Below are 19,949 nucleotides of genomic sequence, written 5' to 3'. Positions count from 1 at the left end.
AAATTTCCAAAATTTCAAGACAAATTATTTTCAAAAAGAGGTAGCAAAGCGTCCTAGGCTTTGCGGAATGCTCGAACTCGTAACTTAAGCTGCTATACCGCAAAAGTACTTTCGCATCATTTACCGTTTACCGGTTCCCAACCGATTTGAACTGATTCATAAATCACTCAAAAGATACCCCAAAATAGTTTTAAAAGTTAATAGAATTGATTTTCAGACAAAAATTAGTTATCTATTATGAATTGGTTCATTACCGGCTCAAAAGCGATTGGAACCGATTCAGTTTTGTCGGAAATTTCAAGACCTTTCCAACGAGCCCAAACATGACCCTATTGGCTTGATAAATGAACTCTATAGTGTCTTTTTAACTTTTGACCTTGAAAAACCATTATTTTTATGAAGTCGAATTTCGGATCCCTTTCTTTTTCACATGTTTTGCATATGCCTATCTCATTCTCTCGCACTCTTCTTCTTCTGTTAAACATCACTCCAAATTAAATTTAGCTCAATCGAATTTGTCATGAGAAAGAATGAGATAGTCATATGCAAAAGGGATTCGAATTTCGACTTCATAAAATTTTCCTGATCAAAAAGGTGTGCCGGAGCCGAATAAAATTGCGAAAATTAAGAAAGGTTCAGTGTTTCCGTCTATCTCCTGCTATAACCTCAAATATTTAAATGTGATCATGTCCTCGATCCTTCAGTCTTTAAATTTTAAAGACAACTGTAAGAGAAATCCTAATAAACAAACTTTACAAAAAAAAGATGTTCATGATCTTATAAATTTATTTCTTAGAAATAAAACCTAATGTATAAAATGGGATACAATTTTATAAATACTTTTGTGAGGATACTGCAAAATGGATGATCAACCGAACAACGTTCTCTTGATCTTGTGTATGAAACCGTCATTCGCAAATAGGGCCTTGCTATCCTCAGTTGCCCTGAATTTCCTATATTTCTCCGCAATGGAAGGTACTACAGGTCCCCAATCGGGTCGGGGCTTAAAGGCACCCACAAACTTCTCCCTCCACGTCTTACCGCTCTGTCTTATCACAGCTACAGCTGCCCAAATCGGCAGTTGAAATACTCCAAAGGCTGCTAACGTCCAGCCACAGGCATAGGCAGAATCAGGATAGTTCTGTCCACGATATGTTAATGGGGAATAGATGGCCAGAGTATAGATGAAGATAGTAAGCAGAAGAAGAGGCGTTATAAAGCCCCATGTTAGTCTCCAGTACATTCCAGGTCGTTTGCCGATCATAAACTCAATGTCCCTACAGAATCGACCCATTCCGTAGACATAGTGCAATGCAATGAGTTCTCCAATGGCTAGAACGTACACAATATTGGAGGCTCCGAAGTAGTCCACAAGTTCCAATATGAACTGACCACCAGGTGTTACGTAGACCGATCCCAAGGCCAGGCCGATAATTGATACAGCCATAGACACTTGCCAGTTCTTAACCTTGGGAAACTGATCCCTTATCACAGTGCAAATGTTTGACGACATGGCGACATTGCTACCAATGCCCAGGACAAACAGCATGAAGAAGAACAGAACTGAGAACATTTGGGGCAAGAAGTCGAACTTTGCAATGGCATCGGGGTAGGAGATGAAGGCCAATCCAGCACCGGATACCACGACAGTGGAGACATCATCAGTTCCGATCTCATGGGCCAAGTGACCCAAAATACCAAAGATCGTAAAGCCCGCCAAGAGAGATGTGAACGTATCGAGAGTGGTAACGATATTGGCATCTCGATAGATGTTATGATCGAACTTGTTGAAGGACGCATACATGATGACGTTACCGAAGCATACGGATAGAGAGAAGAACACCTGCGTTACGGCAGCATACCAAACCTGGTCAAACGAAAACGATAATAGTAAACCTTAAATTTTTTCTGGTTAGTTTTAAAAATACCTGAGGATTTAGCAACTGATCCCACTGCGGTTTAATAAAGTAGATAATCCCGTTCATAGCACCTGGCAGAGTTGAAGATCGGATGAGAAGTATGCCAAGTACAACGTAAGGGAAAAGCGCTAAGAAGTACGCAGCTTTTCCAGAACTCTTAACTCCCTTAATAAGTATCAGCATTACTACGAGCCATGAGAATGCTAAGCACATGGTTAGATAGGGATCTGGTAAACCTATTCCATCCTCAATGCTGCTCTTTTCTTTCAGAACTTCATTGCTAAAGAGAAAGGATTAACGGTTACTCGGCCATATGGTTAGATCGTTACTAAGATTAGCAATACTAATACACTATGTTAAGTGACTAACTAGGTTAAGTATTCGGGTTAATTACAGAAAATAGAATTGAGATGATGTAGTGAGTCCACTATCTGGATTAACAGGATCTGATTGACCTTCCGAATCGATACAGTTGATCCATCCTTCACGGCATTTGGACCATGGTAGGGGATTCTTGAAGGAATCTATGAGGTACGATGCGATTAGTGCCATCACAGACGAATAGTAGGTTGCAGTTGATATAATGGCAGCCAACTGCCCAAAACCAACACCTTCAAAACATGCAGTAAATTTTGAAAACCAGTTATTAAAATCAACTAAAATGTTAAGATAGGGAAGAATTTAGGAGAATACACTCAGTCCCGGGATTATGCATATTTTCGGGACCGAAAAAAACGCGTGAAATGGCTTTATGCATCGACAAAGTTTGCATACCCTCAGGCGATTTCTTTTTGAATGAATCAGACGTAGAACGAATTTCGCGCGGAGTAATAGTAGTCAGAGCAAAAAGATTCAACTATATAAAAGAAATTCATCAACAAATAGTATTCTTTGGCCACTGTTGTTCACTAAACTGTTAGAATATTTAAAATTTTTACCTCAATAAAAGAAATTAAAGTTTTATTCTGAAAAATAAACATAGTATACATTCAGGCGTGTTTCAAAAATGATTTGAACAAATTGACTCCCAATGGTAGGCAAACTTGCATAATTGTATGTGCATAATCTCGTCAGGTGCATAATCCCGAAGTGCATAATGCCGGGACGGAGTGTACGAGTAGTAGGAGTTAGATCTAGAAGTAAAGGAATGTCCCATTTTCTGATTCGGGTGTGAACAGTACATTGGGGTTGCTGGTGCCCAAGCGGCATTTATCGCTATAAATGAGTAGAGATGTTTGATATCTGTACGAAAATAATGGCGAGGATTTTACAAATTTCTTCCATATAACCGCATAAAAGAGGTCCATATTCGGGTGAATGGGGAATTTTTACACACAAAATATAACAATTTTTCATATTTGACGTAAGCACGTCATCTTGTACGGTAAAATGTATCGATTATGACTAAATAAAATATAATCACTATACAATATCAATTTTATAACTACTGATCGCAGAATTGTCATTTCTTTTGCATTTTCTTTTAAAACTTGCTCAAATATTCTCCTTAAATGAATAATTATTTATCCTCAACGATTCAGTCACATTTTTTGTGCCTCGTGCACTTTTATCGCGTATGGAACTTTAATGCAATGACTGTTTTCCGTTAGAGGATACAATATTAGTGAATAGTATTTCATTCCCGACCTCAAATTCTCAAGGGAAAGCCGGCAAATTAAAGAAAACGAAATTGAATAAGTTTATTTCCCTTTCTATCATATCATTGAAAAACTGAAGAATATCAGATTTTTACTGCGTTTATTGATAGAAAACATCATTTTAAGCACCATTCTGGGCAAATATCGCGAGGCTCATCAATGTTTTGTGCATAATTTTACATTAAATTGGGTTAGCGCCACCAATTTTCTGTAATTTTCCACGCCATAATCTTCTTTTTGTTCCGATAAATTAAAATTAAGATGCTATAACCTGAATAAATAAAAAATATAGAAGACAACACATCTTGATATATTTTTGTGATTATATTTACAATATGTCGTACAATATATTCACATTACAGATTTATTATCACAATGATGTTACTGCACAGTAAACACTTCAATTTTATGCTTTTTACAAAAATTTTCTGCATTCTGGGCACTGTTTCTGCAATTTAGCTTCTTGTTAGAAGAACAGGAATCTGTCCTAATGTTTACAATTTGGCTACACTGCAATTAAAGAAAGAAAATGTTAACTCTCACGAACCAAATATTAATTCATAATTTTTCCATCAATTACACTCACTTTTTCAAATTTGATCCCTTTTTTCTATGTGCTCGACTAAAATGCAAACGTTGGTGCACTTCAAGGCTTTAATTTATGTTTAACATCACTTTTTTCACAAATTTTCATTGGAATATGTATCTCTGCTTAGTAAACAAAACGGAATTTGACAATCTGGTAGCGCCATACAAAAAGAACACAAGTTGTATATAACTTATCTCCTTTACGGAACAAATGTAACTATATAATATCAAAACGTGATGTTCATACAGTATCACAACATTATGTCAACATAACAGCAAGAATATGTAAGATAAATATACTTTCGATATTTCCGACATAGATTTACACATTTTCACTCAAAAATAGATTACCTTATAACTTGTTTATGGATCTAAAAAAATTTAGTCATAATTTTAAGGGAAAATACCAATATATTAACCGAAATTTATCAACTAAAATGTATTATTTATATTAATAGAAAATAACTGATATTTTCTATACAATATTTAGATAAGTTATTTTTCTGGTATGTAACGCACATAATTTTCAGTCAATATACTTCCATCATGTTCATACATTATATTTTTTAGAAATATCTCGATTACATTCAAAATACGTTGGTTACATTTGAGACATACATTATTTGGATATCAAATGCCGCTTGGGTGCTGATCAACTGATTAGTAGGGGAATTCCGTAACAGTATGACAATGTCATATGACAATTTTAAAAAATTTTATATGGTAAATTCGGGGAAAATGTTCGAAAATGTGGCTCGTATCAATCACAGAGAACTTCCTAGACTTGCTTGGAATGGCTATTCGATACTCAACAGCCTTTAATGTTCTGCTGCTCCCGAATTGAACTGTGAAAATTTGTCATGACTTTGTCATATTGTTATAGAATTCCTCTAAAACAGAGGTGAGCAAGAACTGTTTGAAAACGAACAAACGTCAAATGAAAATTGTACGTCAATGGTCAAAACGCTACCTGGACAAACTTATGTTGACGTTTATTCGGTTTCAAACGATTTTCGCTCACGCGTTCTCTACAGGTGTCAATCGATGAGTAGGTTTGATCTGTTTGATCAAACAACGTTTGATCAACAAGATCAGGTGATCCGCTACATAGTTTACTGGTTCACAGAAGTAGTTCACACCCTGCTTAAACCCTCTCCGTTACATTATTAAAAACAACCCAAGAGAAAACTTTAGAGATCCGAAGGTTAATCCACTCCAAGTTTAACCGGTCAACCATCAAAATTACGGTTTTGAACTCACTGGTAAAAGAGATCTGATGACGATCTCGATGTTGAATTGGCATGGGATAGGGATTGGGATGTATTTTTGAGAACGGCATCCACGCATGTTACATTTTCCCAATTATCTCGACACCATGTCCAAGGAAGGGTCGAGCTGAAGGATTCGTACAAGTATCTAACTGTGATACCCATGACTGAAGAATAGTAAGTCATCACCCAGAATGTTGCAATAATCTGGCCATATCCCGTTCCTTTCAGACAAAAACATATATGCATTCTTTATACACGAAAAGATTCACGTCGCGACTTATCTAAAGCCCTCAATAGCCCCTATATAAAGTGTAAGATATAGAAGTCGACAACAAAATAATGTTCTCAAAGCTTCATTGCTGTCTGAGTATGAAGAAAATGAAGTTAATTACCTCTCATTCCTGGAGCAAAATCATAGACCTTGACACTACCCCTACTGGAGAATTGTCCTAAGGCCATTTCCATATAGTAGATAGGCCTTCCGACCAGTATTAGGACTATTAAGTAGGGTATCAAGAAGGCACCACCACCATTATCGAGTGCCGTGAAGGGAAAGCGCCAGACATTGCCTAGGCCTACGGACATGGCAATGCAGGACATTAGGAACTCAACACCCTTGCCCCATGTCTCACGCTTAGGCCCTTGATCCCCTTTATCCGGTGGCATAGAACCAGACTGAGATTCTTCACATGTTTGTGAATTTTCTGGTTCAAATTTTGTTGGTCTCTGTGGGAAGTAGGTGGATTTGTAGTCTCCTGGAATGGATAGGTTGTCATCTTGGAATGTAGGATTATCGTGTCCTGTCATTTTTGTCCAAATGGTTCAACCAGGGACCTATGGATAACAAACACAAGCATTAATTTATGATAAGATGCTTTTTTTTGCAAATCCATGAATATACATTTGCAATAAAGTTATGTGATAATTTTATATTGTGGTGCCTCTGAATTGTAATATTTTTATTATTTGTTTTATTGCTCCAAGAGCAATTTATATGTTATGTGAAATTTTAAGTGGTTCATTCTCAGAAAGAAACAAATTTTTTCTTTAATTAGAGTTCAAGAGTTACAGAGAAAAACTTGTAGCGTGTTAACTAGTAAATAATTACGCATTTAATTTTGTTTTGCTTATTTTGATAAAAATAATTGTATTTTTGGCAATATTTAATAAAACAAAGAAGCTATTTAAATCAGCAAAATTTCTTTGATACTAGATAATCATGAATCTCCTCAAACTGTAGCAAAATAGAAATTTTGAAATTAAAATAAGAATTATTATTAAATTATAATTAATAATAATAAATCATATATTATCATATATTTCATAAATAAATTATATAATATCATATATTTCATAAATATTGTTATAGCATAAAAAGAACATGAATTTTCTGCAGTATAATGTTAATTTTTAAAATTTTTTTTGTGTATGTAATTTCTAGATAACGATGCTTTTAGCATCCTAAGATCTTCAGAGATCCTTACTCTTTTTTTCAGAAGAATTTTTATATATGGGAGTCGTGTCCTTATAAACAATCATTTTCATGAATTTGAAGGATATTCAGCGATTTAAATGGAAAAACTAGAAAATCACAGGGGAAAAAGAAATGGGGATATAGTTTTTTTCTATAGCTCAGAAACTAGACGTGATAGATCGAAGCTCCGATCGTGATGATCGGAGTTATCACTCAGGAGACACCAAGGAATCCGAAAATACCGGTCATTTGAAATCACACGGAAAAAGTTTTCATTTTGTTGCACAGTGTAATTGATAATAAGCTAATTAATATTTAATAGAAATGTGTAGGGGGAAGTGGGGCACCTTTGAAACTGGGACACCATTGAAATTGGGATTTTTCACCTATTTTTTAATAAAATAAAGCCTTATCGTTATATAATTTAGCTTCTCAATCTGTTTGTGCAGCTAAATTATATCACAATAAGGCTCAATTTTATTTAAAAACAGGTGAAAAATTCCAATTTCAAAGGTGCCCCAGCTTCAAAGGTGCCCCACTTCCCCCTAAGTGCCTTAGAAAAATGTAAAGAAAATTCACATTATTCAAATGCATGAACTTTCGAAGGAAGAGTACTTTCCCCTATTTCTTGAGGATCGGTGGAAGGACTGATAAACGTTATCCAGATCTCGACCAAAAACGAAAATGCTACATTATTGAGAAGGATATTATCCATAAAATCCTATTGCGTCTGCGGATATATGAGATGTTATACGAAAAAGATATTCAGAAAATCGATGACCCCATTAAAATTATATTTAGATCATTCAGATTTATAAGAAAAGTAAAAGAAAATTAATAAAATATTCAATAACAATCCATTTCTCACTTCATTTGGAATCTTTATAATAATAATTTTGACTAGATATTCCAAGGTGTAAACCATGTAATTCTATAAACTGCAGAACGAGATCAAGATCATCAAAATACTCTGATCTCAATATGACTATGCTCGGCCCTTGAGACCTGCCCCAAACCTATTTCAATATTCAATCATTGCCAATTTGCCGATAGAAAGTTTTAATATTCTTGAACTTGACGTTCGACTGCCATTCTTCATTCAGTGATAGCTGATTAAGAAAGAACGCGGGCAAAGCAATTCCCAGAACAATGGCACTAAAATGTTTTTGTGTACAGAGCTCAATGAGATTGTTTGCAGTTGCATTGATGAGTTTAGTAAATAATAGAAATAGCTCTAGATTACGATAAAGAATGATAAAAGTATTTTCTTGAAGGTTGTTCTATGCCCAGGTTCTATTGCCGATTGAAACTGGAAATTTGTCATACTTTGCACCTTACAAATCACCTTCAACTCACTTATTAATCAATTTATTTAGCGATATAACCGAATTTCTTCGTGACACTACCATTACATCGATCATGAATAAATGATTCATCAATAATTTCAAATAAAGTTGTGTACTCCATCATATTTGAATCAATTGATTTGCACTACAAAATTGTACCCGGAATTTACTTTCCAAGCATTTTTTTTTTAAATAAAAGAAAGCAAAAAGGGGTTATCAATCTAAATTTAAAGGAAGTGAAACGAACAGGACAAAATTGCTTTATTTCGCGAAAAAGATCTCTGCGCAGCGCTTTATTTCAATATTTTTACTTGCACTGTTTCAATGGCAATAATATTTTTGTTATTTTTTTTTTAAATTTCTTTCTGTTATTTTTTCTTTATTACTTGAAAACATTTTTCAAAAACTGTTCTGGAAATTTCAATAATAAAAAACAAATGGTTGAACACTGAATTTTGTTTTGAAGTGTGGTATCCAATTGGTAAACAACATAGATTTTTGAAAAATTAAACATTGAGATAAAATAATTATTCCATTTATAAATGCTAACAACTTAGAACCACTTTTTCTAATGATTTTGCAAGGGCAAAAGTTGAAGAGTTTAATAAAAAGTGTATCTCACAATCGTTTTTTCTCCATTTTTTTCTCATGTCATTTGTGTCTTGTGTCATTTATTTCATTCTTTGATTTGCCCCATAACAAAGTGAAGACCAACACGCATTGTTACTAGAAACACTTTCAAATTCCCCGTCAAATCATTGTTCTACCTGCCGATTTTACTCGGAGGTTTTTTGAGTTGTAACGGTGTATTCTAGTGCATTTAGAGAAATTCTGTAGATTTTCGGCAGAATTTCGTAGAATTTCGCAGGATTCGTCAGAATTCTGCAAAAATTTCTGACGAATTTTGTCCCAAGCCCAAATAAAATTCGTAGAAATATCTACAGATTTCTCGGCTGATTTTCGGCAGAGATGTAGATATTTTCTGCAGAAATCTTAAAGATATCTGACGAAATTATTTGACGGGTCGAGCAGTTCCTCGAATTCAGACATCTTGCGGACAAAACGAGGAGTAAAAATATTTTTTATTTGGCTTTCGAAAACCGATTTTTTAATGTCATAGTGAGCGCTTAGAATCCTTTTCATCGAAGGATTTTATATTAACGTAGTTCAACCATTTGTTTTATTTTGGCTATTTTATTATTCATCTATGAAAACAGAGTCTTTAAAAACACTTCTTAAAATAGATAAACTTATTTAACTTTATCAGATGAAATTTTTTGCGCCGAAAGATATGCAAACTGCCTCGCTGTGACGGTTATTGGTACATTTTTATTTCGAAAGGGAGATTTCGAATAAAAATACCTTCGTTTAAATTCACTTCTATGGAAACAAAAATATTACAATGTTTTCTTTTTTTTTTTAAATTGCTGTCTTTTAAGGTCTGTACACATTGTGAGCAATTTTCATCCAAAAATGCATTTTTGACAGAATTTTGACGTTTTCTACTTAGACAACTGCAGGCAATTTTCGTTAAAGAAACAATTTTCGACGAAAATTGCTCTCAAAGTGTAGAGACCATTAGATAAATCCTTGACTTCTGGCTGAGTTTTGCTTTATTGTACTATTGAAAATGAGGAACAGAACCTACAATGGCATCATGATATCTTACTAAAGTATTTAATGTAAATAATAATAAAGTTCAATATCAACCGGAGTTAATTAATTTAAAGCTTTCAATTGCCGATGAGTACGTTTAATAACATTTCTATATAGGATTACTTCCGGGAAAGTTATAAGCAATGTTCGCAAAGAGGTGAAACTTCTCCAATCCAACAAAAAAATAGTTCATCAGAGAATGGGTTATCAGTGATAATGATGGAATAATCAACAGAATTTTGCGCAAGGTGAGTTTTAACGGCTGGTTCTCATACGTCGAACTCTACTATCTGCAGTCATTTATTGTTGCAATATTTCGCTCATGTTATTGGGCCTATATGTTGGGCCCAATATAGAGCATTAATAAAATAATATAAATTGGACGTGTGTAATGAGATTGTAATTGACGCTCTTGCCAAAATGATAAAGTGATTGATTGAATGACTTCATAAGATCAAAATACAATTATTGCTGATTATGAAGAGATTCCATCCATTCAAACTTTCATATCAATTCTTCGTTCAATTTTCCGTCATTCTTATGTGTCAGGAAGGAAATTGAACGATTGCGTTGAATTTTTGCAAAAAAAAAGAAATAAAAGATCACAGAGTTAAATGCGATTTTCCGGATTTCTGTTTAACAATGCAATGCAGATCAATTAATTCCTTTTACCGCAGCTCGTTGCTCTTGTCCTTGTCAATGCGGGAAATATTGCAAAGAAGTGTGACTTATAGTTCACAGAAAAAATATGCACTTTATATCACAAACTCGTTTTTCCTCCCACCAAAACGTCCAAGCCATTCATTAAGAAGCATAATTTCAGGTGTTGAACGCATAAATTAAGCAATTTCATCGTTCACGAAATATTAGTAAGCATCGTAACAAATCATCGTCATGTTGAAGTTGCAAGAAAAATGCTCAATGCCAAGAGATGTGGGAAATCTTTCAGATAATGCATCTTTTTGCTCACCAATGGACCACTGAATGAGAGGTTGTACATTGGGGCATAATGTTAAGAGCAACCTTGACCAAACTTAATGTTGCAATGTGATTTAGCTAATAATTTATTTGTGTTGGAGCTCATTAATTACAATGCATATTCTTCTACATTCATATTAAAATTTAATTGGTGTGGAAAACTGACGCAATTGTATTGATTTTTTTCAGTTTGACTAAAAAAAACTTTAGCGAGACACTAAATGTTTTAGTTGCATTCAATTAATTTTTATGTTATTCATTTGAATTTTATATCTTTTCGTGCTTTTGCAACAATCAATCTGCAAAATCTTATGTGTTAGGAAACTAATTCTATTTTTTTTTTTTAATATTTTAGAAATAGGCAAGCACGAATTTTCAAAATGCCTTACTCACAATCCAACATGATAATTCTATTTTCAAATAGAAAAAAAAGATTTCAATCCAACGCCAAGGTCTGAAGAAGGGCCATGGTAAACATAAAATTTTCCAGAACGAATTTTAAAAAAATGTGAATTTGCTGGGTTTTCACTTTTCACTTGAATTTCAATTGAAATTGCAACAAAAAGATCATGCGGTTTAAGGTATAGTCACATTGATTAGTTTGTTGGAAAAAATTTCGATCCTGTGTGTTCACAATTGATGATTAGAAAATTCGAAGATCGGTTTCGAAAACAAAATAAAGGACACTTCAACTTCTTCGTATTTCCGCAAGGTGGTAGGGTAAAGTGGTACAAGTTGGACAATGGTACAAGTTAGACAATGGTACAATTTGGACAGGGCTTTTTGCGCTTTTTGTCTTGATAAATTTAGTATTTCATTTTTATTTGTATATTTTTAATGCTTTAGTTTTATAATTTGGTTCCTTGTGCTTAAAAACAAATTTTGTACTGTATTTATAAAGAAAAAAGCCATGTCAAACTTGTACCGGCGAATTGTCTAACTTGTAACACTAATTCCAAATTATATCACTTTACCCTACATGTATTTTTCTGTTTGAATTTCGAAGTGTTATTCGAGTGTAAAAAATGTCAATCTGTATTGTAAGAAAAATCTAAACAGCGAAGTTATTAATACCCCTGTCCCATTGTAATTCTCCACATAATAACTAATTAACACTTTTAATAACTTTTTCGTTTGATATTTCATACATTTTTACAAGATTTCCAAAAAAAAAAAAATGTTTTAAAATTCGAAATTCGATTTGGATTCTTCGGACATCAACGCCATTTCGTCATTAGGTAATCACAGTTATTATTCGATTAATGCATTCTAAGGGGAATTCCACATAAATCGACCTGTAAAATGTTTTACAGAATTTCGGTCCTGAACCTGAAACGGGCGGAAATTGTTGTACGTGATCTTCTCTGACATATTCGATGTAAGAAATTCATCAATTTTTTTAGTTCTCTAAAAATTGTCCAATAAAAAATTCTATATCTGATAAAGCAGACATTCATCTTCGCAACGTGATAGAGAATAAAATTGTGAAGATCGAAAAAGGTTCAATGTTTTGGTTTAGCTTCCAGTAGGCCAATAGCGTTGAATCTTTTTTAAGTGATTCCTTTTTCTAAATCTGAGATTCGAAAAGCTCTGGAAGGCATATTTCTTATCCGATTGGGACAAGTTTTTATTCATTTGAAAGGTCTTGGAATCCTGGAAGAAAATTGAAAATATTTAGGGTCGAAGGAACACCTCTTCGACAGGGAACCCCTACTGACACTTTTGTCGAAGTCTTGAAATTTATTCAAATTATCTAATAAAATTTAAATAATATTACATTTTTTCCTTAGTCTACGTTTTGTGATAAGGCTAGATGTTCAAATTTCGTATTCCAAATGATACAGAGTAATGTGTCAATAAATCCTGACACGACTTCTTAAAGTGTCAATAGGTGTTCCTTTCACCCTAAGCTGTTATTAAACTTATAATAAATTTAAATGCTAGATTTTGTGTGTCCAGTAATTTTTCTCACGAGTTTTTTTTTAAATCATAGCATCAAATATATGAATCAGAGCATTCCGCAAAGCTACAGTGCTTTTCCATCCTTTTTCTTGTAAAATCATGTCGTAATGTCCCTATTTTATTTTTGTTAGGCAAATTAGGCAGTTAAATGGAAATTTTTCCTAAAAAACATAAACATTGTTTCAGCAATTCAATTTATTAATTCGACCAGCACCAAAAGATTTTTTTCTTGTGAATGAGATTTTTACCTAGTTTTGACCTATCTCAACCAAGTATAGAGTAAAGGTAACTGACCACTGAATTACCTTCAAAATAGTTTTTGCAGAAGGTTATCTCAGGCAATATAGATTTGCTATAGAGCTGAATGAACACTGAGGTCTGCAAAAATGATTATGTTGACATTCTGTACAACAATCGTCATTAAACAAGTCGGCATCCTTTTACAAAGTTTTCCATTCGAACGTAAAAAAAAGACTGATAGCTATAAGAAATTGTGTAAAACAGTCTGTATATCAAATCGAATGATAAGACTCTTTTTATAAGTGTATTAAGGTCATTCTGCGCAAAAGACAAAAAGATTTTCCAGCAAAAACCCAGCAGAAGTTGAGGAAACAGGTAAATTCCAAAATAAAATCAAATATTTCGCAGAAAAATAATTTGGGACTTTCCGTCACAGGGGCTTAAAGGTATGCAATTGCTTCATTAATTGGTTTTTGAAATACATGCTTAAATGTGGATTTTCTTGAATTATGTTTTCATTTGTCTCCATATTAGAATATTTTGGATTCGCATGACTTAAAATTGCCCAAAAACAAATTGTGTAAAGTGTTTCAATTTCTCTTGGAGCAATTGGTTACCAAACAAGTCTAAAAAACAACATTTCCATGCGGTATTTTTCCCCAAAAAAAGTATAACCAAAATGGTACGTAGCAAAGTTTTATTTAAAGTGCATTTAATCACTTTTGATACGAGCTTTCGCTTCCGAAGAAAATTCATCTGTTTTAATTGAGTAATAAGTCAGCGAAAAGTCGCAATTTCTTCACGTGAGGAGCAATTGCAATCATAAAAGTTCATCGTTGAGTGGCATAAAAGTTGCTGTCGATTGATGCAACGAGATGTTCAATTGTTCATCAATGTTGTGAGTCTTAACCTCTTAATTATGCGCCGTGGATGAAGCAATACCACTCAAGTCTTGCAAGAGAATCCGTGGAAAACACTAAATGATGGTACTTTATGCATACATTTCTCTTGCACTTTTGTACTCTTTTTTTGTCAAATTGTTTGAAACGATCATCATGATTATCACATCGGTGATTTTATTTGAAAAGTTTAAAGTTCAAAATAATTAAACATTTTTTAGTAGTTTCATCGAGTAGAGAATACAGTAGAGTCTCGCTATAGTCCATATTTGGTTTCAAATTTGACACTTGGGTCGCACTATAGTCCATGTATTTTTTTAAAATTATCAACGATTTTTAGTATTGAAATTGCTCGACGGCTTCCACTTTCTTTGCGATTGTGGTACTTGTCCTTGCTCTCTTCATTATGGATCACAATTATCACAACTACTTAATAAAGTTTGCCAAAAATATTAAAATAATTATGCATGTCGCATACTAAAAAACATAACCTAACTTAAAATCAGTGTTTTGAAATCAACGGTCGATAAATTGTGGACTATAGAGCGATGGCCTATAGCGAGACTCTACTGTATTCGTTATTCGTGTTATTCGAATATTCTTTTGAAGATCAGTTCCCGCTATCTTTGGATGACAACTTGACGATTTCATTTAAAATGTACTTTAATAAATGGATTTTTATTTAATTTTTTATTAAAAATATCTAATCCTACAAGAAAAAAATTAAAAAATCTTATATTTAAATATTTATTTTTGAGATGTTGGAGTTCGAAAAATCCGGATAATGCAGTCGTTATCTGTCATTTTCTTTCCCAATTATTCAAAGAAAGTGGACCATTGTCATTTGAATGCTGGTTCTAGCAGTTCGAAAATTCGATATTATTAACAACAGTGTGGTAAATTTTTGATAGTTTTTTTTTAATTAAATTTTTCATAACTTCTTTAAAAGAACTTAAAGAAAAAATGTAAACCAAACAACTGAATTTTCTCAAAATTTTGTTAAAATTCAAATTAAAATTAATTTCACAAAACCTTTTCTCATCATATTTTATAAAGAAGCATTATTTTGACAAACTTTTAACAAGATCCAATTGGATTTGATAAAACTAATTTAATACTCCAAAGAAAACCTTCTATTGACAAACTTTTCACGTTAAAGTAACAAAACATTTTTTCAGAGTAGTTGAAGTTAATTTGGCAACAAAATATTGAACTTCAGTTAAGTTCACTTCATAATCGGTATCAGTGACAGTCAAAATAGTAAAGTCAAAATTCTGATCGCCAAATACCTGGAAAGCTAAAATATCGAATAGACCAAAATTTCGAAAAACCAAAATCTTGAATAGACCAAAATCCCGAATGGGTCAAAATCCCGAAAAGCCAAAATTCCGAATGGGTCGAAATACCGAAAAACCAAAATCGCGAAAGGGCTAAAATCCCGAAAATCCAAGATTTTGAATGGACTAAAATTTCGAATGGGTCGAAATCTCGAATAGGCCAAAATTTTGAAAACACAAAATCTTGAATTGCTTGAAATTCCGAATGGGTCGAAACACTGAAAAGCCAAAATTCCGAATGGGTCGAAATATCCGAAAAGCCAAAATCGCGAAAGGGGTAAAATCCTGAAAATCCAAAATTTTGAATAGACTAAAATTCCGAACGGGCCGAAATCTCGAATGGGCCACAATCTCGAAAACTCAAAATCCTAAATTAATCGAAATTCCGAATAGGCCGAAATCCTAAACAATCTAAAGAAAATCTTTTGTTTTCGGAATTTTTTTGGAAAAATCGGAGTCGAAAGTAATAAAAATCTGTGATTAAAAGACTTAAACAAATTTGATAAATATGGAAATTTTGAATAGGTTTTGAAATTGTCTACTACCTTCAAATACCCACAGTTTTATTATTTAATCTAGGGAAAATTACCAGAGAAAAATCTTTTAATTTTTATTGAGAACCATATTTCTAAACAATAACAAGCAATAATGAAAATTCTTCATAAATCACAGATGGTAATATGAAACATAAAATAAACCAACTGTTAGAAAATAAACAAATAAAACGTAGATAAACTAAGAAATACTAATTTGAATACGAGTAATAAGTATGAGTATTACTATCAATTTTTATCATATTTATCAATTGTTTTCCGTTCTTTGTTTTTAAAGTTTTTGTGTTGGGATACTAAAAAAGTCAATTAAGTAATACGTCATTGTGAAAAATTTCATTATTTTTTTTTATGATTTCCAATGAACTAATCAATTCTAATTTTAAAACTTTCAACTAATCACAATTAAAATTTTAAAAATATTTTTTTTTTTGGGCAAACAGAGGGATTTTGATTCAAAACTTCCATTTTGAAACAAAAATCTCCAAGTGAGCTTTAGCTTTTTTTTTAATTTTTTCAATTTTTTAAAAAAAATTGACGTTCCTGCCTACAATGATACACGAATTTGTACTGTTGAAAGTTATAGGGGAAACTACTCTCCATTCAAACGTTCATGCCTGCGAATAATCTCAATTTTCTTTTAGTTTTCCTAAGAGACTTACACAATCCTATTAAATATTAGTTAGCTTATCATTATTTGTTGATAATTTAGTGTAAATCTCTTACGAAAAACAAAAGAAATTCACATTATTTGAAGGCATGAACGTTCGAAGGGAGATCACTTTCCCCTACTGTAAATTTCACTCAACAAATTTTAAGTGTTTCTTTATAGATTAATTGATTAGTTAACTAAAACTTTTTTTATAGACTAAGAATGAGAATAATTGATAAATTACTGGCTTAAGTGATTTATTGTTTACAGTGTTTATGGATTAAAAGTTCTTTATAACAATAGGACAAAAGTTAGGCTTTTTTTTTAATTTTTGTGGTTTTTCGGGTGAAATTTTGCTAAAGTTAGGGGAAAGCGGGCTACCTTCGGATGACTCAAGCTTCGGACAAGCGAATCGATTTCTAATTTTTCTAATGAATTTTATCCATGAAATATTATATTATTTAGTTAAATTCATTAAAAATAAATTTAAAAAAAATTGAGTTGTTTGAGGCTTGAGTCATCCGAAAGTAACTCACTTCCCCCTACTGATTTTTAATGAAACAATTCAGTTAAATCACTTCTTAACTAATTTATAAGCAATTAATACAAACAGACGGTTCGTATAATTAACTGAAAAAACTGTTCTTGTTCTTATAGACCTTATAGTTAGATGCACTTGCTAGTTATTTTTGATAATAACAGTGATTTTAGTTTACTTCGCACTCATGACTGGTATTCCTTGAAATACACCATATTTAAATTGTTTTTCTTTTTATATTTCTTGATTTTCTGAAATTCTTTTTACCAAGGTTTCCAGAACCTTATGTTTCTGAAACTTATTTACATTCATTCATTGATTTTATTCACTTTATTTATTCACACTTAATTAATTTAGAGTTTCGAACTTCTAACAGCTTAAAAAATGATTTTTTTTTAAATAAAATTGAGATTGAAATTACAAAGTAAAATTTAAAAAAAAATAGATATTACATCACTTTGTTCTCAGTGAGATCTTAAAGTTATGAAAGTCTTGATTTTTTGTATATTTATCACTTTTTCGATTGTTTAATTTTCATCATTTCAAGGACATTTAATACCAGACTAATAATTTACCTATTTTTAAGTTTTTTGTGATATTAAAATTCATAACTCTTGATGCTTTTCATAATTCAACCTTTAATATCTTTCTTGATAAATCACAATTTATTATTCATTCGGAAATACCACTTTTTTCCGGTTCCACTAAATTTTTTTGCTCATTTTCATAAAAACAACTTATCATCAAAATTCTTTGTCAGTTTTTTCTAGGCATCAATTTCTATTTCTCAGAAGATTTTATAGAATTCTTTTTCACACTGTCGCAAGAAATCACAATAATTGGACTTAATGATCACCTTTGTAAATTCAAAAGACAATCTTACCAATTGAGATAGGAAGACTTTTTTTTCTCACAATTCAAAATTGCACTTGAAGATTTTAGCACGAAAGTATCAGCGAGGAAAACTTGGTGGGAATTACACGATGTAAAGATTCATTTGTAAGATTGCAAGAAGTATTTGCGCGGGAAAGCTCAATGGGAACGATCCAATCGCGATCGAAGCGAACACAGAACTGAGGTGTTTGGGCTGAACAACTGGAGGCAAAAGCCCGTTCGTGTGTAGAGAGTACTTGGGGGAAGCTCATGATGATTGTGATAGACCTTCACCATGGACATTTTCCATGTGGACACTGCCACATAAGAAGTCCACCAGTACGCAACTCTTTGCGATGAGGGAGTGCGAAAAAGCTTCCTCAGCAGCTGTTCGTGGATTTAATCGCACAAAATGGGAGACAGATGCGATATGAGATTCCCATTCTACGTCACGATCTCTGGTTTTTTTTTTTTGGTGAAGCTCTTTTTTTTGTATCTCCATGTGCTTGTGATATTCCCTCCGCGGCACTCCTCCGGATCCCAAATTTTTATTGGAGTCTGTTTATGAGGTGAAAACACAATATCGTACAAATAAAGCTCTTGGGAGAAAAAAAAACGATAGATATAACTCTTTTGCGGTATATGAGATTCTAACCCTGGACAAGAAGTTGAAAATTGAATTAAGGCAGGAACTAACACACCTTTTCAATTACGTGAATTTTATATTAAACTCTGAAAAATGTAATTTCAATTTAAACAACAGCTGGAACTCTAAATGTAGTTGATGTTCGAAAATTTAAAATTTCGAATATAAGTTTTCGCACAATTGTGAGAACTTGCAAATAACTCACTAAAATTCTTCAAAGGTTTTTATCAATGTCTTCATTTAATTTTTCATTTTGTCTGCAAGGGAAATCATATATTCGTACCAATCATGAGTAGAGTTTAAAAAAATCGAAGATCTGTTAGAGAATCCAAAAAATTCTTACTTCTTGCAGGGGCCTAATCAAGCCTAATAAAAAGTGAAGCTATTTTTCACTTTTCCTTGTAAAAATTTTGCAGGTATTGCATCGCGACTTAAACAAATTTGCTCGTAGTTCTTGTATTATTTCGGCGAACATTACGAAATATGTATTTTAAGATAGCTTTTAATGAATGATTTCGAAATATGCTCTCAATTCTTCCGATGTTCGTCAGAAGGGTATTCCTCTTTTCAAATTAAATTAAGGAATACCCTTCTGACGAACACCGGAAGAATTGAGAGCATAAAGTTCCCCGTCAGACTCCAAAAGAAAGAAGATTTCGAAATATATCAGACTGATAAGTCAATTCTCTTTAGAAAAAAACTTGCCAATAGTCTTCAATGCCTCTATGCAAAATCGTATGGAAAAATGAAATGTCGATAGGCCCCTGCCTCTTGATTATTCAGGAAGATAGCTGAGGTACATTCTCCAGTCGAGTTCCTCAAATTTGAACTACGGTTGAGTTCAAAAGGTAAAATATGAAGTTATGTAAAAGAAATTTTGCATGGAGTCTGAATTAGAAATATTTTTCTCTGCTGTTTCCTAAATATTGTCGTATTATATTAATTTCCTCAACGAAGATAAGTGACCTATAGGGTTTTCAAAAAGCACTAAAATTTCTCACTATTTAGTATTTTGAGACCTTCGGGAATTGGGCTAAACCTCTACTCTGAAGACAGTTTAATTTTGACTTATGGGGGGGGTCATCGAAAACCGGAAGTCGCTATCTCTTACCGTTTGGCCTCTAGCCGTGTCATAAAGTGAAAAAAGTGGATTATGAAACTACTCTTTCTTTGAGTTCATTAAAATAAGAAGCCTATTATACATGATAGATTTTAAGATACGCATTTAGTAAAAATCGTTTTTGTTTCATTAATAATAGTTCAGTACTTTAAAAAAATTTAAAAGATCTCGAGAAATCAGAGAGAACTTCTTTAAAAGCTGTAAAGAATTTAGTAAATGAAATGATCACGAAAATGTTGAT

General features: G+C 32.7%; 1 protein-coding gene across 2 annotated transcripts; it reads right to left on the bottom strand.

Annotated features, from left to right (window-relative positions):
- Positions 1 to 768: 768 nt before the first annotated feature.
- On the bottom strand, positions 769 to 18,259 carry LOC129802087 (sodium-dependent nutrient amino acid transporter 1-like). 2 transcript variants are annotated; one of them, XM_055847657.1, is made up of 5 exons: positions 17,953 to 18,259; positions 5,829 to 6,270; positions 2,314 to 2,530; positions 1,929 to 2,199; positions 769 to 1,867 (listed from the first exon to the last, which is right to left on the bottom strand). In XM_055847657.1, the coding sequence occupies exons 2-5, from the start codon at positions 6,241 to 6,243 to the stop codon at positions 869 to 871; spliced, it is 1,902 nt and encodes a 633-aa protein (XP_055703632.1). In that variant the 5' UTR covers positions 6,244 to 6,270; positions 17,953 to 18,259; the 3' UTR covers positions 769 to 868. The 2 variants fall into 2 exon arrangements, with proteins under 2 accessions (XP_055703632.1, XP_055703631.1); XM_055847656.1 differs by lacking the exon at positions 2,314 to 2,530 and adding an exon at positions 5,426 to 5,657 and having other exon boundaries at positions 17,953 to 18,257.
- Positions 18,260 to 19,949: the final 1,690 nt, after the last annotated feature.

The sequence above is a fragment of the Phlebotomus papatasi genome, chromosome 2, assembly GCF_024763615.1.
Source record: "Phlebotomus papatasi isolate M1 chromosome 2, Ppap_2.1, whole genome shotgun sequence".
NCBI classification, from domain to species: domain Eukaryota; kingdom Metazoa; phylum Arthropoda; class Insecta; order Diptera; family Psychodidae; genus Phlebotomus; species Phlebotomus papatasi.
This window is presented reverse-complemented; position numbering and strand designations above follow the sequence as displayed.

Excerpts from the sequence above, each read along its gene's own strand:
- LOC129802087 (XM_055847656.1), bottom strand. The coding sequence starts at position 6,243 with ATGACAGGACACGATAATCCTACATTCCAAGATGACAACCTATCCATT. Across the intron at positions 2,200-5,425 it reads TCATCAGATCTCTTTTACCA|CAATGAAGTTCTGAAAGAAA; the intron begins GTGAGTTCAAAA and ends CTTTCTCTTTAG. Across the intron at positions 1,868-1,928 it reads ATCAGTTGCTAAATCCTCAG|GTTTGGTATGCTGCCGTAAC; the intron begins GTATTTTTAAAA and ends TCGTTTGACCAG.